This window comes from Grampus griseus (assembly GCF_964374135.1).
Source record: "Grampus griseus genome assembly, chromosome: 15".
In the NCBI taxonomy this organism is placed as follows: Eukaryota; Metazoa; Chordata; class Mammalia; order Artiodactyla; family Delphinidae; genus Grampus; species Grampus griseus.
The window spans coordinates 79,295,284-79,320,433 of NC_139009.1; the positions used below are offsets into that span (position 1 = coordinate 79,295,284).

At 43.8% G+C, this 25,150-nt stretch overlaps 1 protein-coding gene across 1 annotated transcript; it reads right to left on the reverse strand.

The window, feature by feature from the left end:
• Positions 1 to 250: 250 nt before the first annotated feature.
• Positions 251 to 23,899, reverse strand: STARD7 (StAR related lipid transfer domain containing 7). The gene is made up of 8 exons (XM_082671909.1): positions 23,160 to 23,899; positions 13,001 to 13,209; positions 12,630 to 12,679; positions 11,284 to 11,394; positions 11,121 to 11,203; positions 10,592 to 10,691; positions 4,725 to 4,809; positions 251 to 3,898 (listed from the first exon to the last, which is right to left on the reverse strand). Exons 1-8 carry the CDS (start codon positions 23,483 to 23,485, stop codon positions 3,714 to 3,716), a joined length of 1,149 nt encoding a protein of 382 aa, XP_082528035.1. The 5' UTR covers positions 23,486 to 23,899; the 3' UTR covers positions 251 to 3,713.
• Positions 23,900 to 25,150: the final 1,251 nt, after the last annotated feature.

Sequence of the window (25,150 nt, forward strand, 5' to 3'; positions counted from 1 at the left end):
CCAGGGGTTAGGACTTCGTGCTTTCACTGCAGGGGGCATGGGTTTGACCCCTGGTCAGGGAACTAAGATCCCGCATACTGCATGGCGCAGGGGGGGGAAAAAAAGCATGTTTCAGTATTTAGGGGTGAAATATGTTTGCAACTTAGTTTCAAATGGTCATGAAAAAGTGTATTAATCTAATTAGGCCACCATAACAAAATACCACAGACTAAGTGGCTTAAGCAACAGAAATTTATTTCTCACAGTTCCAGAGGCTGAACATCCAAGATCGAGATGCTAGTCGATTCCATTTCCTGGTGAGAGCTCTCTCTGGCTTTCCAACCTCTGTGTCCTCACACGGTGGAGAGGGAGAACAAGCCTCTGGCAGCTCTTCGTATAAGGGCACTAATTCCATAATGGGGACCCACCCTCATGACCTCATCTAAACCTATCACGTTCCAAAGGCCACATCTCCACCATCACGTTGGAGTTAGGGCCCCAGCATATGAATTTTAGGACACAGTCCAGTCATAGCAAAGTGTAGACAGAGAGGAAGATAAAGCCTTTGTTAACAACCAGCAAAGGTACAGAAAGGGTATATAAGGTTTTTTTTTATTACTCTTTCAACTTTTCTATATGTATGAAATTGTTCAAAATAAAAAGTTGGAGGATTTTTGAAGCTGCTGGTAACATAAAGCCTTGGAAAAGCTGTCACATGAGCACCGTCTTCAAGAATATGAAGCACTAGGGCTTCCCTGGTGGCGCAGTGGTTGACAGTCCGCCTACCGATGCAGGGGACACGGATTCGTGCCCCGGTCCGGGAAGATCCCTCATGCAGCGGAGCGGCTGGGCCCGTGAGCCATGGCCGCTGAGCCTGCGCGTCCGGAGCCTGTGCTCCGCAATGGGAGAGGCCACAACAGTGAGAGGCCCGTGTACGGGAAAAAAAAAAGAATACGAAGCGCTATCCCATGGGAGAGTTTTCAGTGTTGCTCCAAGGACAGGGCTTGACCCATCGGTAGACAGTATGAGGCCCACTTGGTCTCAACGTAAAGAACGTTCTGAAAGCCGGAGCTATCCGCCAACAGAAATGCTGCTCAGTCAAGAACTCAGCTGCTTCTCCGTGGAAGTGTTCACGCAGAGCCTGGAGAATGGCAGGGGTGCTGAGCAGAGGCCTCCACAGCAGGCTGAAGGCCAGTGCGACCAACTCTCTAAATGTGAGGCTACACGGGGACTTCCCTAGTGGTCCAGTGGTTAAGACTCCATGCTCCCTATGCAGGGGGCCTGGGTTCAATCTCTGGTCGGTGAGCTAGATCCCTCATGCATGCTGCGACTAAGACCCACACAGCCAAATAAATATTCAAAAAACCAAAACAAAACAAAGAAACAAATGTAGGACTATACACACACACGTGCGCCCGCAGCATACAGCCTCTGACAAGTAGTCTTCCAGCACAGATTTCTTTCCAGAGGTTATCTGAGAGCACTGTGGAGGAAAGAGCTGTCGTAGTTTGGATGGGCATCCGTGTTCACCTCTTGTCTCCCACAGGCAAAAATTACACATAAACTCAAAATTCATGCTATGCTCAGTGTCTCTAACGCATCAATCACCTTGGCACAAATCCACATTCCAGCAGAACTGCCTGTGTGACCTAACCATGCCCTGGGTCTCGCGCTCACCACCCTCCCTCTCCAGCCCCCGGACTCCAGCCCCGGGCCCGAGTCCCCTCCTCTCCTCACTCCCTCCCAGCAAAGCTCTAACTCTGTTTCCTCCAAGTCAATCCTTCTTTTAAAGCAAAGGGTGTGGGTTACTAGGAGATCAAGACAAAGAAGCACAAACAGGTGGTTTGTTTTCAGTTGCCAAACTGGTCACCTGGAAAGGGCTTACAGTCTAGACAAGGTAGTGAGCGGTGTGTCAGTTACCGCCAAGAAAGACCAAGCCCTGCCACTTCCAAGTGCCAACTCTATGAGCAGAAACACACTTCAACTTTATGATCAGGAAGAAATAATAAGCCCAGTATGCAAGATTTCCCCACCAACATCTGTCCAAAGACACACTCTTTCATACCAATCTTTTTATTCACACATTTGATAAAAATGTCACAGGAGTGAAATCATTACAATGACATAAGCAATTGTATAGACCAACCCCAAGTGCAGAGTCAAATTGCCAAAAAGCATATGGGCAACGCCCAGCCCCTTATCACATGTGCACGCACACCACTCACCCACGCCACCCACGTCCCAACAATCACAGGCACTAACTTCCAATGTAACCGTAACTGAGGGACTCTTCCTGGTCTGTCAGGCCCTGGGGATGAGGAGAGAGACACTATCAACGAAAGGAAGCTGGGACTGCCGGATGCATCTCCCTGCTCTGCCAACGACGCAGAGAACGCAAGACTTGAAACACCGGGGCAGGCATTTCCTTGGCACAGTACTTAGGCAACAGAAAGGTCGAGGGGCTTAAAGTTCATCTCAGGTTTAGCTCCCCTTTCAACAACGCAAAAGGGTAGCGAGTGGGGTGGGGAGCAATCTGGTCATTCAAATTCTAAGAAATAAGGGGAGGGAGGAGGATTTGAAAGCTGTTCCCGATTCTCCAGTCAGACTGATCCCATCTGCTTGTGACTTTATCTGAACAGCGTAGTTTGCTCTTATTTTAGCTTAGAAAAGGAGGAAAAGCTTCTCAGAGGGACAAGAGGGTCACATAAACCACATCCCCCTCTATATTAGCACTTGGGACAAACTTCCATCTAGCTGTTCACACAGCTTGTCTACAGCTCTGAGAGCTCCAAGGGAGGCGCCCAATCCCCACTCCTCTGCCTTTAGCCTTCCAGGACAGGCAAGTGCTGAGCATCCAGTCAAACCTGAAGTGTGAAAAATAACGCCTCAATCAAAATGGTGTTTTCTATACAGACTATGGAAAAATCCTATTCAACTCCCCAATTCCCACTGTTTAACACAAAGGTTAAAAAAAAAAAAACAGAGCTAAAGTGTAATGTGTCGAGCATCTCCACTGATCCCATCAAAAACACTGATGATACAGAGAGCCACCGTCTCCCAGTGTTCTTGGTAATCGGCCTGCGGGAGGAGGCAACGACCCAGATGAATACAGCACACGAATACAGAAGAACTGGTCAACTCAAAGGAAACTGCTCTGGGTAGAGGGAGTCAATGGGGTGTGGATGGGAGGCCAAGAGTGATATTTCTTGGTACAAACTTTATGTCCCTAAAGACAGGAGAAGGTGAGGACGAGGCACTTACACTGCCAAGCAACAGTTCACACCACTCAACACCAGGACTGCAACCAGAGCACTCCCCACTATCCCTCACTGAAGACGCAACCGTCCAGGTGGTCCACCTGGACCTTCAGAACCGAAGGAAACCCAGAGTGCTGCAGAACCGAGGCTGAGAATGGAATGTGGGCAGAGGAAGTAAAAGATGTTGTCCCCTCTGGCCTGAGGTGAGAGGCTTGTTCCAGATTAGCTCAGCGAAACACCAAATTTCCAAATGCTTGGCCTGAGAATATGACGATGCCCCCTCGGACGCCTCCTTCTTCTGTTTTAATAAACAGCAGTAGGGCTCTGAACAGACCGGACACCAGGATTGAATTATCTTGCACTGGTGGTTACAGCAGACACCTTCAAATACACGTCCTGTTTATTCTGCAACAGAGTGAGTGATAAGACACGGAGACAGGGCTAGAAGCAGCCTGTCCCTACTTATCTGAAAGTCCTTCAGGCGTACTCAATCCGGGCAGGGCCACAGCTACCCTCACTCTTCCGCTCAGAAGATGGGGCGGTGGCCTTGGCTTCACTACCCACTTCCAGAGGCTTAGACGAGATATAGTCCTTTACTTTGATCTCCATGTTCTTGGCTTTCAGAGTGGCCATGTGCAGCTTCTCCAGGAAATCTGGCATGCCTGTTGGGAGAGAGGGAAATCTGGGTAGACTGACACACAAACCAACAGTAGGCTCAAAATTAGAAGGGCCTATCTCTTTCCTGATAAGGAGCCAATGCCTCCTTATAGAGATCACAGATGGACTGAGAGACAACCAAAACTTTTAGGGAGTGAAAACAACCCCTGACCTCTGAGATCCTTTGAAAAGGGGTACTGATCAGGCCACATAAATCCCCAAAGGCTCTCTTATGTGATCAAAATATCATTTATCAGTGGCACAGCGTAAATATCTGCCAATTTTGTTTAGAGAAATGTCAAACGGAAATACCTAAACTCCTCTCCATTCTCCCCCTGAGGTGTAAGAAGCCGCCTACAGAGAACCAGAAGAAAGAAAATCACGTGAGGCTGCTTTTAAGGCAAGAGATTGGAAGGGAAAGATGCAGTCACAGCAGTGATGTGTAGCCTCCGTTATGGTGAAAGGGTGGTGAAAGGGAGAAAGGGTGGTGGCCCCCTTTCTCCAGGTGACTGTCCTATAACCACATTTTCTATGCCAGATTTATGGCTTTCAACACGAAAAAGAAAAATGTTAAATGCATTAATGTACACAGTCCATATTAAGCAAATGTTCTTCAGCTTGCCTCTGGGCATAAGTTCCTTTTTGGGTTTCCAGAATTCTTACCCCTCCAAACCGCAGCTGGAGGCTTTACTACCTTCAAGGTAGTATTCAACAATGAACTCGGAAGGGCTCCAGTGAGACAAGTACTAATCTCCTTGAAGCCACCAAGAAGCTAGAGAAAAACAAAATGTTCAGCCCAGGTCCAGGCCCTGTACACAAGCGCCCACTCACCACTGGAAACCATCCAACTAACGCAGTAGCGAGGAAACACTGTCTGGGGATTGTCACTGTACGTCAGCAAGTAGTCAAAGCCATTCTGGAAAAGAAAAACAGCAAAGATGAAGGTACCTGAACTACCCCCACAGCCTCCGTATCCAGTACCACAGAATAACCAAGATCTGACTCTGAGGCGGAGAGTGGCAGTTTTCCGCTGTGAGCAAAAGTGAGTGAACACTGAAGACCTGAGAGGTTACCATCTCACGAGGTTGGCCCTGGCTGGTGTCTGGGAACTTGGCTCCAGTCAACAGTTAAGTGCTAAGGGTGGTTCCCTGTGTCTCCTCTGCGCAAACAATGCACTTCATACTGAGCACCTGCTTTCCTCCTGGGGGTCTGGGATTTTAGGACACGCTAGGCAGAGAGCGTTCATGTGACCAGCCCCCAGTACAAATCTTGGGCGCTGAGCCTCTACTGGGCTTCCCTGGGTAGAAACATCGCACGCATGTTGCAGCTGGGAGAGGATGTGCTCCGTGGGCCCTCACGGGAGGGAAAGCATGGGGCGACTGCAGTGGGTTCCTCCAGACCCCGCCTGTGTCTTCCCCTTTTGATCCAGCTGTGCATCTTTCCATCACTGTAATAAATCTCAGGCATGAGTAAAACTATAAGCTGAGTCCTGCGCGTCCTTTTACTCGATCTTCGAATGGGGTGTGGTCCTGAGGACCCCAACACATACCCCCAATGTTTAAATATCTTAATCTTTACCAAAATGATATGAACTCTACTACTATTACTGCTAACAGCAAACATGTATACAGTACTTAACCACGTGTCAGGAACTGCTTCAACCCCTCACAACGATCCTATAATAGAGGCACCAATATCTCCCATTTTACAGATGAGGAAACTGAGCACAAAGAGGTTAAGGGACTTTGCCCAAGGTCACCCACATACTCAACGAGAGCCAACATGAACCCAGAATTCTGACCACAGGGCCCATGCACCCATTCTCTCTGGCTCAACCTCTCATTGGTACAGTGAAGGACAGGGATTTAAGAGATTTACAGGTGTCCCGATCCCAGGAGAGGTCTGAACCAATTATGCTCCACCCAAAGGGGTAAGAGATCATCCACTACTGCTTATATAGAAAAAAAAGAAGTCAGAACTGAAAACAGTGGTTACCTACAGGAAGAAGGAAGGAACTGGGTAGATGGAACAGGGATATAAGCAAATCACTCTATTTCTTATTTTACATATTTGACTTTGAAAACACAATTTTTTTTATTATTTAATAAAACAAAATTATATTTAAAAAGCAGTTATCTAAAAATCAAAAGTAGACAACAAAGAACCTATGAACTGAGTTGATAGGAAAAACCACGAAGAGAGGACCTATTTCAAGTGACCTTAAAACTCAACATTTTGGGGACTTCCCTGGTGGTCCAGTGGTAAAGAATCCGCCTTACAATGCAGGAGACACAGGTTTGATCCCTGGTCAGGGAACTAAGATCCCACATGCCACAGTGCAACTAAGCCCGTGCACCACAACTAGGGAGCTAGCGCGCATCAAACTAGAGAGCCTGCGTGCTGCAAAGTACAGAGCTCACGTGCTCTGGACCCCACATGCCACAACTAGAGAAGAGAAAAACCCGCACGCCATAACAAAAGATCCCGTGTGCCGCAACAAAGATCCCACGTGCCACAACTAAGGCCCGATGTAGCCAAATATAAATAAAATAAATCTTTTAAAAAAAAAAAAGCCTCAACATTTTGCACAGTGCATACATATCCTAAAGACAACAAGACATATACCCTACAGTCCTAAATTTTGAGTTAAAAGTACTCGTGTGCACTTAGGATGTATCTTTAAAACAAACAAACAAAATTTGTTACTTAGTGCTACCTTCTGAAAAGGCCTAAAAACAGAGTAGGCCCAGAGCTGTGAGAACTCCTAGAAGCCAAACTGTGGTATTTAAATGACATTTCCTTAGAAGGAAGCAGGGCTCCCAGAAGAAATGCTCATTTCCAGGTTTACACCTAAAAATATACAAGGTGAACCTGGAACATCTTATAACACCAGAAACCAGGCGAGTCCTGAGGTCAAGTCAAAAGGACTCCAGGCAGTAAGAAGAGGCTCCTAAAGACCCAAAATGGGACACTTTGAACACCGGTAAGAGTAACTGGGAACGGACTGAAACCAGCCAAGTATGTGTAAATTTGTGAGTTTCTAATGGCATTTCTTAAAAAAAAAAAAACTTTACCTTTCAAGGACTGCTAGCTGAAAGAACCAATTCATTATTTTAAAAACTAGTAAATGAAGGAAACAAATCAAGCATTTCTTACTTCCCTTTCCTCTGTGAACTATGGGAAACCAAATAGTTAATGAGGAAATTTTCCCTTAAAGTATGTCACCTAATAAATGGAAATAAATGAAAGAATGGAGGATTTACACAATTAATATTTTGTTAACCTCTAATGAAATAGTGGATCTGAGCAATAATCATTAATCACTTCCAAATTCACAAAGAAAGGGACAATCAGACATTATTTCCTTCTAATAAAGTGGTCTTGCCCCAAACAACCTGAATCTGTTCAAGCCTCTAGATCTAAGCACCCATATATAGGAAACACAGGAGACAGAGAAACGTGTTAAGTGACACTATGGACACTATAGGAATATAACCAGCAAGATCCAGGACAAAGAACCTGCTTCTTCAATAAATACAATTGCAAGGGAAAAAAAGGAGGGAGGGACTTCCCTGGTGGTCCAGTGGTTAAGACTTCACCTTCCAATGCAGGGGGCCTGGCTTCGATCCCTGATTGGGAAACTAGATCCCACATGCATGCCGCAACTAAAGATCCTGCATGCTGCAACAAAGGTCCCGTGTGCCGCAACTAAGACCCAGCGCAGCCAAAATAAATTTTTTAAAAAGGAGGAAGAACTCAAGAGATAGATACAAAGCTACAGACAGTATGAACCCATTTCAATGTCTGGATCTTATCCAAATCCTGATTCAAATAAACCAACTACAAAAAAATACATGGACGATCAGGAAAATCTGAACACTACAGATATTTGATATTACGGAATACGATATTATGTTTTCAAAAATCTCTTTTCTTTTTGAGATAAATACTGAAATTTCTATAGAAGAATTCTTCTTTGGTTCTTCTATAGCAAAACTAGAATCTGCTTCAAAATAATCAGGGGAGTGGGAAAGGGAACAGAAAGAGTACAGATAAAACAAGTTTGGTCATTGTCAGAGCTGGGGATGAATACAAAGGGTTCATTCATTATACTCTCTACTTCTTTATCTTTTGTCTACATCTCAAATTTTCCATAAAAACTAGGGAGTTCCCTGTTGCCTAGGAGTTAGGATTCCGGGCTTTCACTGTCATGGCCCGGGTTCAATCCCTGGTCAGGGAACTGAGATCCTGCAAGCCATGCGGCGAGGCCACAAAAAACAAACAAACAAAAAACCTAACAAAACACCATACCTCGGACCAAGGGTCTACTTTCCATCTGGCAAACCCAAACTCAGCTGCCTGGTTTTCAAGTACCCTCTGCACATGGTCAAGGTAATTACCACTCCTCCCTAAACTCTGCCCTCCTTTTCAAGCAGTGAGTCAGTCTCTCAACATCCACGGCTCATTCCTATCTTTGTCTTTGGTTGAATCGTGTCTTCTACTTCCAGGGTCCTTCCTGTTTTCCTCTATCCACAGTCTGCCTTTTTATAAGAACCAACTCAAGTCTCACCTTTCTCTTAAGAGCTTGCCACGATATGCTAAAAGACTTACAGATAATTCATACTGCTCCCCCATGCCAGCTGAAAGAAGTTATTTTCTGGGTGCAACACACACTGCTAGGTGCCAAACTCTGCCTTAGCTGTTTCATGGTCAGGGTTTCTAAAGGCAGTAATGCTGGGACTCAAGTCACTTTTTTTTCAAATAGGAAATACACAGACAAAGTTCAAATTTCAAAAGCAACATAAAGGAAAAGAGTGAGGTACAATTCTAATTCCCACCGTCCCCAGCCAGGCTCCCCTTCCTAGAAGCAGCTAGCTACCGACAGCAGTCTTCTTGTCTAGCTGCTAAAGCAAGGACTTTAAAACATTTTTTAACTGTATTTACAACACACTGTAAATACTCCTTTTTACACTGTAACCAAGTTCTCTCTCACTCTCTCTCTCACACACACACTTGTATATACTTATGTAATCAAACAAAAGTTTCATGAAATATGCTTACACTCAGTTTCCATTCTATTTATTCCTTTTCTCTTTAAGCACTAAATTAATTTTGTCTTCCACTAGTGGGCAGCAATGCGTGGTTTGAAAAATACTGCTCTAAAAAAAAAATAGAAAAAAAAAATACTGCTCTAGGGCTTCCCCGGTGGCGCAGTGGTTAAGAATCTGCCTGCCAATGCAGGGGACACGGGTTTGAGGCCTGGTCCGGGAAGACCCCACATGCCGCGGAGCAACTAAGCCCATGCGCCACAACTACTGCAGCCCGTGCTCTAGAGCCTGTGCTCCACAACAAGAGAAGCCACTGCAATGAGAAGCCCGCACACCGCAACAAAGAGTAGCCCCTGCTCGTCGCAACTAGAGAAAGCTCGCATGCAGCAACGAAGAGCCAATGTAGCCAAATAAATAAATAAATAAAATATTTTTTAAAAAAAAAGAAAAAAGAAAAATACTGCTCTCAAAATGGTACCGAAGTCAACACACATCTCCCAGTAAAACAAGAGCAAAACATCACACTGACTGAGGCGAACCACCATTTATGTCACTCTTAAAGTCCCACTATAGGTGGTATAGACAAAACAACCTGCTGGAAACAACAAAACCATGGTAAGAGAACAGTCGTACAGCTCTAAAACAAACAAAAGTGATGGGTAGAAACAAAGCCATTATAAAGTAAATAAAACTAAAAGCAGCAACCACTGCAATCAGTATGTGTACTCACCAGAGATTTGGCCAAAAACATGAAAGTAAAACACCACACTAAGTGGAAGAAGATATTCTTCTCAAAGGAAGGTCATAAAATTTTAAAGAAGGCAGGACTTCTCTGGTGGCGCAGTGGCTAAGAATCCACCTGCCAGTGCAGGGGACACGGGTTCGAGCCCTGGTCCAGGAAGATCCCACATGCCATGAAGCAACTAAGCCTGTGCGCCACAACTACTGAGCCTGCGCTCTAGAGCCCGTGAGCCACAACTACTGAAGCCCATGCGCCCAGAGCCCATGCTCCGCAACAAGAGAAGCCACCACAATGAGAAGCCCGTGCACTGCAACGAAGAGTAGCCCCCGCTCGCAGTAACTAGAGAAAGCCTGCACGCAGCAACGAAGACCCAGAGCAGCCTAAATAAATTTAAAAAATTTAAAAAGTAAAAATTGCTTTAAAGAAGGCAGAGAGCATTAGTCTAACTCTCTCATTTTACAGACAAGGAAAGAGGAGCCCAGAAAGGTGGTTAAGTGTTCTGCCCACTGTGGGGAAATTTTGATGGAAACGGTGCTCGCTCTGGTTCCTCAATGCCGCTAATGACCGGCCGATGAGTCAGGGGCTGTCGTCTTCTGCTAACTGTCCCTCAGGTAACAGGAGCCATGGGTCATCACTACGTTGTCTCGGGAGGTCTCCCAGGTACACCACTCTACAGCAGGGGTCCCGAAGTGGGGTTCCCAGGCTAGCGGCAGCAGCCTCACCTGGGAACTTCTCAAAACATGCAAATTCTCAGGCCGCAGCCCAGCACTGTTTTAACAAGCTCCAGCGGAGTGTGGTGCAAGTCAAGTGTGAGAACGACTGCGCCCTCCCCAGTTCAGATCAAAGGCATTCCTTGAGAAAATTCATAAGCCGCTAACACATCACCTCTCGGATGATGCAGAACTCACCTCATCAAATGACTTGTGGGGACGGATAACCATTTGGGATTCATATGATCTGACCCTTACAAATTCCGGAGACTCTGGCACACTAGGGTGCTCCACGGCCCTGGGAGGGAGAGAAGTGAGGGAAACTCTAAGTAATGTCTACATAGAGAACAGCATGGGAGCTAAAGTTAAGAGGAAAATCTAAAAGGCAGCCTCTAATTTTTTAAATACATCAGAAAAGTCACAAAGATGAATGAGTATAAACTAGGTACTAAAAACAGTGAGTTAAGTTGGTGATTCCTGGCTCACTAGGCTTTTTGTTGAGGAAGAGAGCATTTCTTTTTTTAATTATCAACATTAAGGAACTAAAGGATTAGTTTAATGAAAAGCTTGTATCCCTTCAATCCTCAGAGATAGTCACCAGTCCCAGCCCACTCACGTTCTAGCTGGGATGCATAGGGCCCGGGCTTGACTCATAAGGCAAACTCCCATCACACATGCATAAATGAAGGACAAGCTAAAGGAACCCAGCAGCAGCCACCACACATACCGTGACACCAACACCATCACGTTGTTTTCCTCATCCACACTATACCGCCGAACATAAACATAATCCCGTGAGTACATTGGATACTAAAGAAAAGGAGGGGCAGGATTAGTGCTCTGCCTCACACGGACATGATAAACGTAAAAGCGGAGGTGAAAATACTCACAGGAAAATGGGTTACCCAGTGAAGAACCTCAGAACCACTAACCACATCCCTCTCGATCACTTCCAGCTTGATCACCAGGGCGTCCCACTTCTTTCTATACTCTGTATCCAGCTGCGGAAACAGAACAGACCATAAAGACCCAAGAGATCCAAAACAAAGCTGCAGGAGACTTCTCCAGATGCTTGGGCCTCTGACCCAAGAATCTTCTGCAACAGTGACCCGACCTAAAAGGCAGTGCCAAAGTGTCAAAGACACGGCTGTGTTTACTATAGACAAGTCTTTTAAAATCCCTTCCTGTAGGCCAATCCCATTACCTTGAAAATGAATCTTAACAAGAAAAAGACAAGTGTAAGAAAAAAATATTGTAATAGACATGTCTGGGGAAAATACAGTAGTCAGTGAGATAAATGTGTATGGGTGAAACGATTCTAAAAAGTTTTAAACAGACAGAAAGTCCAAAAGTATGAGCAGACACCTCACAGAAATACAAGCTGCGTATTTTTAAAAATATGTAGCATCACTAGTAACTACGGAATTTCAAAGTAAGACATATATCATACATATCCAAACCAACAAAAACTCAATACAGATTGACAAAATTCAGTGCTTAGGGGAAAGCATGCACTTGCGTATTAGTAGTGTGTGTTATAACCATCAAACTCAAAGTCCAGTAAAACATGAAAACTCCAGGAAGGAAAAAAAATTTTTTTGTAGAACTCTGGGTAATCCCACCTCCCCTTTCATACATTTCCCCACAAGGAGGAACAGAGTCTTTAAACACATACTCTTCATCTTTATCAAATAAACACCTTCACTGTAGATAAGTTCCAGATTGCTAAATCCTGACTGCATCTGTACTGAAGGAGAAAATGCCATAGAGGACATCGTTGGGCCAGTAGGTAAAACTGGAATACAAAGATTCTCTAAGTGCTGCATCAGTTAAATTTATACTGACTTTGATAATGGTACCACGGCTAGCCAGGAGAATGTCTAGTTTTAGGAAATACACACTGAAGCATTTTGGAATAAAGGGTATGTAACTTACCCTTAAATTAAGGAAAAACCCTATAAAGCCATATAAAATATATTCAAGCACTCAAATCCATTCCTCTATTTGATCTTCCCAACAGCCCTGTAAAGGGTAGACCTGGCCTCATCCCTACTGGACAAACAAGTTATAAATCAAAGGTTTACCCAGAGGTCATTTGACGTGAAATGAGGGGTAGAGAAACAGACAGATGGATTGAAGCCAATGTCTTCTGAGTCAGAGAAATTACTCATGTGGACGATGGCAAGTGGACTTCTAGGCTTAGTGGCTCCAGATCTGGGCAGAAAAATGCACTCACCTGAACATTGAAGAACTGCCGAGGTGTCACATCTGTGTAGGTTCCAAAAACTAGAATGACAGGAAAGAATAAGGGATGTTTGCCAGACTCTCGTCACTTAACTGCATTTCAGTTGTAGAGTAATGACTGACAGATCTTAAAGGCAGATTCAGAAACTAGAAGTCATATTGGGGCGGCAAAGTAAGACAAAGGTAACCTGTAGCAAAGTGTAGCAAAGACATGGAGACTCTTGTCATCTGGGAGAGGAAAAACAACAAACAGGGCAATTTTCCCAAGAAACCCCCAGAACGGAAGAGTTTAGAGAGCATAGGAACACAGTGCTGTGCACCTGCCAGCATGAACACTCTTACCAGCAGCCAAGCTGGGCTCACCTCTGTACTGGTAAAGGGGGGTGCCTGTAATGGGGCGCCGCCACAGCTTGAAGTGTTTCTTATCCATCACCATTTCCCACGGTTGCTCTTTGCCTCCTGAATCTTCATCCCTTTCTGTTGGGGATTTTGGTTCTGGAGGGTGGTGGTCAACTCCAGAGCTCCGAAACGTACTTGACATTTCCTCCAACCGTTTCATCTCATCAATGGATCTGGAGAGAAAAACAACAGGCATGGTGCAATGGTTGGAGTCTGCCCTGTGAATTGCAATGGTCACACAAAGACTTGTACAGAACGGTGTGGCTTTAAAACAGTATAAAGTCTAGGGAATAAAAATACGAGTTCCTGAGTCTGAATCCCAGTTCAATATTCATCAACTAGAATATTAAACAACTTAACTAATCCCTATTTCTTAATCTGTAAAATGGGGATAATAATAGTACCTACGTCAAAGGTTGATTATAAAAATTAAAAAAATTTACCTGTAAAGTGCTTAACACCAGGCATATAATTAGCCCTCAAATGTTAACTATTATAATTTATGACTATGAAATGTCATTTGATACCTTTTGTCCGTTTTTTATTGGGTTGTCTTCCTATCACATTATAAGAGTATTTATATATATTTTCCTCCTCTCTTTTAAAGAGATAATTCACATAAGAATCATCCTTTTACTGTATACAAATCAGTGCTTTTTAGTATAGTCCCAAGGTTGTACAGCCATCACCACTAATTCCAGAACACTGTCATCATCTCCAAAAGAAACCTATACTCATCAGCAGTTAACTCCTCATAGCCCCTGATAACTACTAACCTACTTTCTGTCTCTATGAGCTTGCCTATTCGGAAATTTCATATAAATGGAATATTACAAAATATGGTCTCTTGGATCTGGCTTTTTTCACTTAGCATATTTACAAGGTTCATTCACGCTATACTTTATTCCTTTTATGACTGAATAATATTCCATTGTATGGATGTATCACATTTTGTCTATCCATTCATCAGGTGATGGACATTTAGGTGGTTTCTACTTTATGGCTATTATGAATAACACTGCTATTAATATTTGCATACAACTTTTGTATAGACATAAGCTTTCAGTTTTCTTGGGTAGATTCCTAGGAGTGGACTTGCTGGGTCATGGAAACTCTGTTTAACTTTTTAAGGAAGTGCCAAGTTATTTTCCAAAGCAGCTGTTCCATTTCTATATTCACACCAACAATGTATGAGGGGTTCCAACTGCTTCACATCGTTGCCAACACTTGTTATTGTCCCATCTTTTCCAGCAATCCTAGTGGGTGTGAAGTGGTATCTCATTGTGTTCTTCCATTTGTATTCCCCTAATAATGACTATTGACATTGAGCATATTTTTATGTGCTTATGGGCCATTTGTGTATCTTCTTTGGAGAAAGATCTACTGAAATCTTTGTTTTAAATTGGCTTGTCTTTTTACTGTCAAATTTTAAGAGTTCTTTATACATTCTGAATACTAGTCTCTTAACAAATACACAATTTATAAATATTTTCTCTGACTCTGTGGGTCATCCTTCCACTTTCTTGATAGTAAACTTTGATGCACAGAAGTTTTCAATTCTTTTTCTGGCCGCGCCGCGCTGCATGTGGGATGTTAGTTCCCCGACCAGGGATCGAACCTGCATCAGAAGCACAGAGTCTTAACTACTGGGCCACCAGGGAAGTCCCCATAAGTTTTCAATTTTGATGAAGTTAATCTATTTTTTCTTTGATTGTTCAATTTTTTGGTGTTATATCTAAGAAACCAGTGCCTAATCCAGTATCAAAAGAACTTATGCCTATGCTTTCTTTTAAGAGTTTTAGGTTACATTTAGGTCTTTGGTCCATTTTAACTTTGTGTATGGTTTGAGGTAGGGGTGTAAATTCACTATTTTGCATGTGCACCTCCAGTTGTCCCAGCACCATTTGTTGAAGACTATTCTTTCCCCATTGAATTGTCTTGCCACTTTTGTTGAAACTCAAATCGACCACAAAGCTAAGAGTTTATTTCTAAACTCTAAGTTTGATTCCTACAATTTATATATCTATCCTTATGCCAGTACCATTATCATCTTAAGTACTGTAGCTTTGTAGTAAATTCTAAAATTGGAAAGGGTGAGTCCTTCAACTCTGTCCTCCTTTTTCAAGATTGTTTTGACTATTCTGGGTCTTTCATTTCCATGTAAGTATCCTAAGGAATCCACAGGAACTTACTGGAGCTAATAAAGGAGTTCAGCAAGCTTGCAGGATATAAGATCAATTTACAAAAATCGTATTTCTATACAGTAGCAATGAACAATCTGAAAATAAAATTGAGAAAACAATTCTATTTATCATAGCATCAAAAAGAATAAAATAATAAGGAATAAATTTACAAAAGAAGTTGGGCTTCCCTGGTGGCGCAGTAGTTGAGAGTCCGCCTGCTGGTGCAGGGGACACGGGTTCGTGCCCCGGTCCGGTAGGATCCCGCGTGCCGTGGAGTGGCTGGGCCCGTGGGCCATGGCCGCTGAGCCTGCGCGTCCGGAGCCTGTGCTCCGCAGCGGGACAGGCCACAGCAGTGAGAGGCCCGTGTACAGCACAAAAAAAAAAAAAAAAAAAAAAAGAAGTGAAAGACACACTAAAAACTACCAAAAGATCACTGAAAGAAATTTTAAAAGACATAAATGGAAAGATATATTGTGTTCATGGGTTGAAGGCCTTGATATTGTTGAGATGGCAAAACTACCCAAAGTGATCTATAAATTCAACATAATAATTTCTATCAAAATCATAGACTATTTTGTGGAAACTGACCAGCTGATCCCTAGGTAAACAACAAGGGCCTACTGTATAGCACCAGAAACTATACTCAATATCTTGTAATAACCTGTAATGGGAAAGAATCTGAAAAAGAACACACTACTGTATATAACACAGGTAAACAACAAGGACCTACGGTATATAATCCTTTTTATGTGTTGCTGAATTCAGTTTGTTAGTATTTTGTTCAGAACGGCATAAAGCCTAGAAACATTCAAAACAATACCATATGTCAAAGTATGTGTCATTATATATCATTTAGGGATGTATACATATGTATAAAGACACAGATGGTAATGAAATATAATAAATTGGGATAGTCTGGGGGACAGAGGATATTTCATTGGAAAAGGGTCCAGAGGAGGCTTTAATTGTATTTACAACATTTTAGTTCTTAAATATAACTGTATTTGTAACATTCATGTTTTTCTTTAAACCTTTTTATATATCTGAAACATTAAAAAAAAAAAATTTTTTTAAACATGGTTTGTTTTCCCCTTAACCTGGTAGGATGAATTGGGAGATTGGGATTGACATATATACACTAATATGTATAAAATAGATAATTAATAAGAATCAGCTGTATAAAAAATAAATAAAATTCAAAAGAGATGTGGTATGTATATATGATGGAATATTACTTAGCCATAAAAAAGGATGAAATAATGCCATCTGCAGCAACATGGATGGACCTAGAGATTGTCATATTGAGTGAAGTAAGTCAGACACACATAAATATGATATCGCTTATATGTGGAATCTAAAAAAATGGTACAAGTGAACTTATTTACAAAACAGAAATAGAGTCACAGATGTAAAAAACAAACTTATGGTTGCCAAGGGGGTAAGGGGGGGGAGGGATAAATTGGGAGACTGGGAATGACATATACACACTACTATATATAAAATAGATAACTAATAAGAACCTACTGTATAACACAGGGAACTCTACTCAATACTCTAATGACTTATATGCGAAAAGAATCTAAAAGAGTGGATATATGTATAGGTATAACTGATCCACTTTGCTGTGCAGCAGAAACTAACACAACATTGTAAATCAACTATACTCCAATAAAAATGTTTTTAAAAAGCAAAAAAACAAAAAAACATGGTTTGTTTTCCCTTTAACCTTTTTTTTTTTTTTTGGCTGCGTTGGGTCTTTGCTGCTGTGCGTGGGCTTTCTCTAGTTGCGGTGAGTGGGGGCTACTCTTTGTTGCGGTGCGTGGGCTTCTTATTGCGGTGGCTTCTCTTGTTGCAGAGCACAGGCTCTAGGTGCACGGGCTTCAGTAGTTGTGGAGAGCAGCCTCAGTAGTTGTGGCACACGGGCTTAGTTACTCTGCAGCATGTGGGATCCTCCCCAACCAGGACTCAAACCCATGTCCCCTGCACTGGCAGGCGGATTCTTAACACTGCGCCTCCAGGGAAGCCCCTCCCCTTAACCTTTAAACAGCAGTTAGGAAAGCAAGATTGCTGGCTGACTATGTCACTTCTGCAATTCAAGACTGAAGACACCACCTACTGATACATTCTGTCTGAAAGGCCCTTTCATGCCTTTTTAACCCTCAAAAACCCCACAAGGGTCAAGGTTAACTCCCAGGCAGTTAACCACATACATTTACTTTTATTCCTCTACAGAAACATATCACACAATATTATAATTAATCTATCTTTATATCTGCCACCCTTACTAAACTATGAATTCCCTAAAGGCCCAGAATCAGTCTTTTTCATATTTTTATGTCCAGCTCCTAGCAAGTACCTGGTAAACATTACATGCTCAACAAATGTTCACAGTATAAACTGAGTAAATAAATATGGAAGTAGGCCTTAATAATTCAAATTCTTATTAAAAGATTACATTAACACATTGCTTTAAAAGCCAAAAATTCAAAGTTATACTGGTAACCCAAGATTAAAAGTTTAGAGCAATCCAAAGCAATGGTGAGTGTAGAGATCTGTGTTCTAGTCCTGGCTCTGCCAACTAGCGGTGTGATCTTACGCAAGTCATTTTACCTGCAAAGCCTCCCTTGTTCCACCTGTAAGGTGAGGACATTATTTCTCGAAGGTTTCTATTAGCTCTAAAATTCCAATTCTCCGAATTTTAAACTTTGGAATTAAATGAAAATATTTATATACAGGGACATTTGCTGTTTTTACTGCCTGGAATCTTTTCCTACTTGAAGAGAATCCCCAAATAGGTGAGATGCAGCCCCCATCTCAACCCCTAGCAGTTAGCACATGACTCCTAATTAAAGTGAGGTGAATCAGAGACTTCTGGTAGAGGCTTTGAATCTTGAGGAAATAATACAAGGCACAGGACCTTTTAGATTTTTCTCAGTGATCTTGAGGCAGTTGAGAATCCAGCAGTGCAACAGATCTACGGGAAACAATACCAGCAACACTGCCCAAAGAAGAGCATTCCTGTACCAGTAGCAGGCCTTGGCTGTTCTCTTGGCCAACCTGTACTCTGGCCTTCTTGTCAACGCTCTGAATGACCTAACACCTTTTTGGCTTAAGTTAACCAATATCAGTTTCTTTGTTTTCAACCAATAACCATAGCCAGTACAATTTATACTGATGTTCTGATGAAAAACGTTTAACCATTTTTTTTTTTAAGTTTCAATTTGAATTAACGTTACAGAACAAGATTGACTGCTACCATTGCAAAAACCATATAGAAATAGGGAAGGAAATTTAGAGTAGGCAATAAGATCTTGCAGAGGAGAAAGTAAAGTCACAGCTTTGCTCCAAGAACAACAATGCAGGCATCATGTGGAACCAATCATGGCACTTTTGAGGACTAGTAAAGCACCCTTCAATAAAAATTAAGCTGGACTTTTGAATATCCTTATCACATAATGAAGAGGGGCAGGAACGTCGTACGTCTTATGAAAAACACATCAGAGGCCCATAAAATTATATAGTAATATGGTTTTAAGAAAATTAAACTATATGACTACAGGCAGTATTTTTAACGGCCTTCTAAGACTCAAGGTGGTACAGAGCTTCTGACTCACTGCTTAATCGGCCTCTCCTATAGGATTAAAGGTCACTAGGTGGCCTTGATTAAACATGAGACTAAGTCCCTAGGGAGGACAGCAATGTCTTGTGAAGGTATGACACTCATTCTTTGAACAGCACAACATGAATGCTAGAGTAAGACTGCATCATGGAAATGATCGTTATGTCTCAGGTTCGAGAATCTCGGAAGGGTCTCAACTTCTAATTGTTGACATGACAGACATCATTAGCACACAGGGCACAATCACTATCATATATGTAGAGGAAGGAGAAACCTCTCACCGTGTTATCTCCTTAGCCTGCTGTGCCAAACCTTATTTGGAAGGGATGGGTGTCTAAACCTTGGTATCTAAGAGACTTAAGTAATAAGAAGGGAGAAAAGAAGGACAAAAAAGATTATTCCCAAGATAGTAACAGAACCAGATTAGTAAGAGGATCAAAGAAAGAAAGTCAATGCTTTCCTTTCTTCAAAACTAAAATCATTTCAACATTTGAGAAAGACGGGACTGAGAACCATGGAAATTGAGGGCATAAAACCATGAAAACAGAAATATAAGCATAATCATATTTGGCTCATCTATAGGGGGTCCTGCCCTAAGTGGAGAGCTTGATAAAAGGCTCCTAAAATGACTCAAATGAAGCCATTCCTGTAATCGGTAACTTCAGTAAGAGGCTGCCTTGTTTCAATGATCCCCTCTCAAATTCCCAATTATTGTCAAAGTTAGAGACCTTTAAGTACAACTGTCATGGGACTTACCTAAAAGACATCAATTAGTTCATTGCAATTCTGAGCGTAGTTCTGATTATCTAAGAAGGTCTAACAGTAAAAACATCCTTAAGTGACAGTGGCGCAAAAAAAAAAAATTCCTTTAAGCCAAAAGGACTTTTTGTTGATTTATCTAATTAACAGCACATTGAAAAGTTAAAAGACCAAAATGGGAAAATGGCTAATTTTCTTTATGAAACTTTACTGGCACTTATTTACTCAAATTTCTAGAGCAATGAACTGTAACTTTTTTAAAAAAGGGGAGGGAGATTAATAGAACATTTTCCCCTAGGCTCTCATATTTCTTAACTTCCTTCTCCTTTTTGTTCCTGTAATTTTTCTTAATGTCCCAAATCAATAAAAACTTAACTACTGGGACTTCCCTGGTGGCACAGTGGTTAAGAATCTGCCTGCCAATGCAGGGGACACAGGTTCAAGTCCTGGTCCGGGAAGATCCCACATGCCACGGAGCAACTAAGCCCATGCACCACAACTACTGAGCCTGCGCGCCACCACTACTGAGCCCACGTGCCACAACTACTGAATCCCACGTACCTAGAGCCCGTGCTCCACAATAAGAGAAGCCACCGCAATGAGAAGGCTGCACACCGCAAGGAAGAGTAGCCCCCGCTCGCCACAACTAGAAAGACGGCGCGCAGCAACGAAGACCCAACGCAGCCAAAAATAAATAAATAAATTATTTATTTATTTATTTATTTTAAAAAACTTACTACTGTATTTTTCCATAAGATTTGACCTGAGCTCACAGAATGCCAGCTAGCACCAAAAATAATGATTAAAAGTTATATTTTGTCTGATCATTTAATTAAAGCCTATCAGGTAATAACACTAAGCATTAAAAGACCTGATCTCTACACCTGGCCTATCAGTGAGTCAGTCACTTTGTACAAGTTACTTCTTTTCTCTAATTTTCTTGCTGATTCTCGATTAATGAGTTCCTATTTGTTAAGATGTTCTTAAGCACGAGAGAATAGAAAGCAAGGGTTTTTCTTTGTCCTTCTGAACAGAAACTCTACTAACATAAGAAAAAACACACACCACTTCAAGGCACACATTCAAAGAGACATCCTCACACCCCATCACTGTTTGACCAAGACAGCAATGTCTGAATTAGTCTGTACCAGGACAAGTTGGTACAGAAGCAGCACAGAAGAGCCAAAGGCTGTGATTTAGGGGCCATGGGACAATCACGCTCTTCTTCCGTTAACAATGAAAGAAATGCACATGTCCCGCGGCACACTCAACTGTGCTCCATTATGGAAGCTACCCAAAATCATCTCACTAGAACAAACAAAATCTAACATCCTCTAAGCTAGCTATGACAACCTCAGCGTCCTTTAAAGCAAACAGAATACTTAAACACCAAGCCAAAAAAAGTTAACCTATACCCAGAATACCTTATTCAATAAAACACTAGGAATTCCCTGGCGGTCCAGTGACTAGGACTCCATGCTTTCACTGCCGAGGGCATGGGTTCGATCCCTGGTCAGAAAACTGAGATCCAAAACTGAGATCCAGCAAGCTGCGCACGGTGACCCCCCGCAAAATAAATAAATTAGTTAAAAATAAAATATAAACATGACAAGCTATGAGAACAGACCTATGAAGTCACTGTACAAGCAAGATACAGCTGACAGCATATTATTTGCCTCCCTATCAAAATAACATTTAAAAAAATCCTCAGAATGGACTTGATCAAATTTTAAGTACATGACTGAATTCAAGCATGAACTGGACATGTGGTGTTAAATGAGGGCCTTTACTGGAACAACTCTGCAGAGGGTCAAAAAGGGCACCTTAAGTGTTCTTACTGGCCTTCCTCTAAGCTCCTGAAATTCCCAAATGGGTTATCGCAGCTTACCTCTTTAGGAGTTGGATTAGAACCAAGTGCTTCAACTGTCTGATTTCTTTCCGCTACAGTGGGTAATGACTACGGACTCAAGTGTTTACCACATCTATCTCCTATTGTTTTTTCCCCTCTAGCTCCTGCAAATGGGAGACCTACTAAACAGAGGCTCTAGGACGTATGGTTGACAAAAATACATGGAGAAAGACGAAGAACGACATCTATCACCTAGGCCCCAACGCTATTCAACTCCCACCCCCAAAACATCTTCCCTGTCTTTGGCACCCAGGGGCCCTTTCCTGGTCTTTCTCCTCTTCCCCAAACAGATCCAACTGGGAATATTCCCGTCAAACTTCACCACTGTGGAACATGGGTATTTCATCGTCAAAAACAGAATGAAAAGTCAAATAGCTAACTGGTAATTTCTCAATTTAAAAGTTTCCTTCCCGTACATTCTTTTATTTCTCACACCTGAGAACACCATTAGAACAAATGGACAAGTAGCAAAAGAACACTAACAGAAACTAGGCAAACTACCTATCATGCTTTGATATCTTAATTTTTTTGTGAGTAAGGTTGTTTGCGGTTATGATTTTAAATTGCATTTGTAAAATAGTCATCTTTCCTGCTAGGAAAAGTATTACCAGCTCTTAAGATACACTTGCATTTACTCACAACGCACAATGTTACACTAATAGCTGCCTGGCATCTGGGTGCTACACTTCCATACATGTCATTGTGGTAACTTTACTGAAAAACTTCCATTTTTAACCTAACCAAAAATGTGGAATAAAAGAAGAAACAGTTAGAACAAATAGACTTGTGTGGAATTTATCTGGTGTAGGGGACTATCCTAGGTTCTTGCAATCAGTTTCAGAGTTTAGGAAGCAGAGTACGTGTGTGGAGAGAGAACACAATTTAAGAATATCTGTTAAAAAGAAAATACAGCGACAACGTAAAGCAAGACCTAAATCAAGGTTTCCCATGATACTACGTGACAACTGTAAGGCTCAGTTTAGAACCACAGGTTAACAAATTCAGTCAATGGTACTGCACTTTTTTCACACAGAGGTTTTTGATGATGACAGCGTGATTTCAGAGCCTAATAAAACAGTACTTCCAGAGCTCTAGTGGAAGTAGCAAAAAACTGACCTAATTCTTCCAGGTTAAAATGTCTGGGCTACTGGTTTGTCCCAGGAGGGCAAAATCGCTTCCAGCCTCCTAATTCTGCCATGAGTCACAATGACAAGAGCTCTCTGGGCATTTCAAACGAAATCCCATTCGGAATGAAGTGATTTTGTAAATTGCACAAGTATACCCTCAGGTCAAGTTTAAAACCTGTCTGGAACTTGCACCTTTCTGGATATGTTAAAGATTACGTGAACGATGGCCTACTTCAATACCCATTTTCCACAATGCTACTTCTTTAGTGGCATGCGCCCCAAAGTCTCCCTCCTCCACTAACCTACACTTGCATTTATTTCTAACTCGACAAATCAAGTTAACACACAGAGGCAATGAAGAAACGTGCTTTGCTACGACAGGATCAAGCTACTTGCATCGTCACTTCCAGTGCCACCAGGTCAACGGGAGACACCGCCAAGGCAGGCCCCAGGGTTCAACGTTCCCACCTCCCCACCCCACCGCCTCCACCCCAGGGAACAGGCGCGACCTCGCCGCCGAGCCCACCTCTGCAACTCCTCCTCCTGGATCCTCTCCTCGTCCCACGCGAACACGCCGGCGAGCGCCGCCATCAAGGCAGAGGCATGGCCTGGGCGTCCGCGCAGCCGGCGCCAGAGGCGACCAAGGAGGATGCGACGCGAGCTCTCCGAGTAGAGGCGGCCGTAGAGCTGCGCGATCTGCTGCGCCCGCCGCACGCGCAGGCCCGTCACGAAGCGGCACTGATTGGCCAGCAGGGCGAGCAGGCCCCCGCCCCGCGCCCCCGCGCGCCCGGTCGCCGCCGCGCCCACCAGCAGCCAGGCAGCCAGGCCGACCGGCGGCCTCCGGGGAAACATGCTGCCCGCACGCCCCGCCGGGCCCAGGTGCTCTCTGAACCCGGCCGCGTGCCCGGACGCGAGCGAGGCCTCGCTCAAGGGGTGAAAGGAACGAGCCCGGGAGGGCGCAGGCGACCTCCTGCCGAGCCCCCCTAGTTGGCCGGCCCCGAAGTCGTCTGACGCTCTAACAGGTTCTTCATCTCTCGGCAGCAACCGCTGAGGAAGTCTCCTTTAGGGGAGAGAGTCGGCCATGGCACCGGCCGCGGAGGGCGAGCCCGCGACCGCTGCAGGAGGTGCTCCGCGGTTCCGGCCGGACAGCCCTGTCGGGTCCCTGCCTCCTCGGCGTCCTCAGGCCGGCGCCAGGGACCTTGGTACAGAGCGCGCGGGAAGCGGCGAGGCTGGCGGCGAGCTCCCCAGCGTTCGGCGTCCGCCACATGCGCTGCCAGCTTGCAACCTATTCCGGTCTCTGCCGCCCGGCCCTGATTGGGCGCGGCCCGGACTCCCGGTGCTGATTGGCGGTGCCAAGTGCCCGTCACCGCCCCTTCGCGCGGCGCGCCGGGACCTGTAGCTAGCAAGGTAGGTGGCGCGGCGGCCAGAGCTAGTCAAGGGCGCCTGGGAGGTTGGTCGGTGGACCCGGCCAACGCCGCCATCTTCCGGCCCCCCCCGACCCTGCCCTGTGAGGGGGCACGGCCAGGTGCCTGTTAGACCTCTTCGTGGTGCTCGCTCAGTTGTTCTGAGAGGTCTGCGACCGTCGTCTGGTTGACTGATTTGAGACTAGGGTGGGATGGGGTCTCGGCACTGCGTCTGCGGAACGCTGGGAGTATCCAGTTTGGGGAGTCGGAGGCGGGACAGTGTAGACGCCTTTGGTGAGTGGAGACCCTGCCGAGGCCTGGCGGCCGCTGCCCTCAAAAACCTTCCTCGGCTTCCCCGCTGGCTTTCCCGCAAGCGCCCGGCGCGCTGAGACCACCTCCGAGGCTCGGAGCCTGAGCACTCGGCCTGTCTCTGGGAAGCCTCGACGCGAGAGTGGGCCGGTGTGGCATCCTTAGAGCCCAGGACACTTTCCAGAGAGCTACGTGGGCAGGTGACCCGTCGCAGTCTGGAAATGCGGTAGCCCTTTGGTTAAAGGGACAGCAGAATGGAGTTGCTTGGGGCAGATGCCCCTGGTCGTGTAGTAGCTGTCCTTCTCTCTTTGACCCAAAGGTGGCAGCTTGAGAAGGTAAACAGGTTTCCTAAAACCTACTTTGCACCACCCATGAACAACCTAGCTAAATGATCTTGAAGGGCATTAACTTACTATTCTGTGCCCAACCTCATTAAAATGAAATGCCTGGAGGTCCACTAGGAAGACCTTACGCGAAATTTGTTTCCTTACTTTTTTTAAACTTACACTAAGTGCCTTATTGACAGACAAACAAAATACTGTAAAAGGAAGTCTTCACGTGAGAGCCTGTGCTCATCCCACGGCAGTGCGTTTAGAAACTTTACTCTTAATGTACCTGTTTGAGCAATTTTATATGTTCTTAATAAAAGATGTTTCAAAAAAAATGCTTTACTGGGAACTGAAATTTAGATCTCTCCAGACTGTCTGATTTTACTCTGGGATTGGTATTGATGTTTATTTTCCCTTGAAATAAGGAGAAATGTATATAACAGAAAATAGTATTTGATGCTTTTCTCAATGATGGT

Excerpts from the sequence above, each read along its gene's own strand:
- STARD7 (XM_082671909.1), bottom strand. The coding sequence starts at position 23,485 with ATGTTTCCCCGGAGGCCGCCGGTCGGCCTGGCTGCCTGGCTGCTGGTG. Across the intron at positions 11,204-11,283 it reads ACTGGGTAACCCATTTTCCT|TATCCAATGTACTCACGGGA; the intron begins GTGAGTATTTTC and ends CCTTTTCTTTAG. Across the intron at positions 4,810-10,591 it reads CCCACAAGTCATTTGATGAG|AATGGCTTTGACTACTTGCT; the intron begins GTGAGTTCTGCA and ends TTTCTTTTCCAG.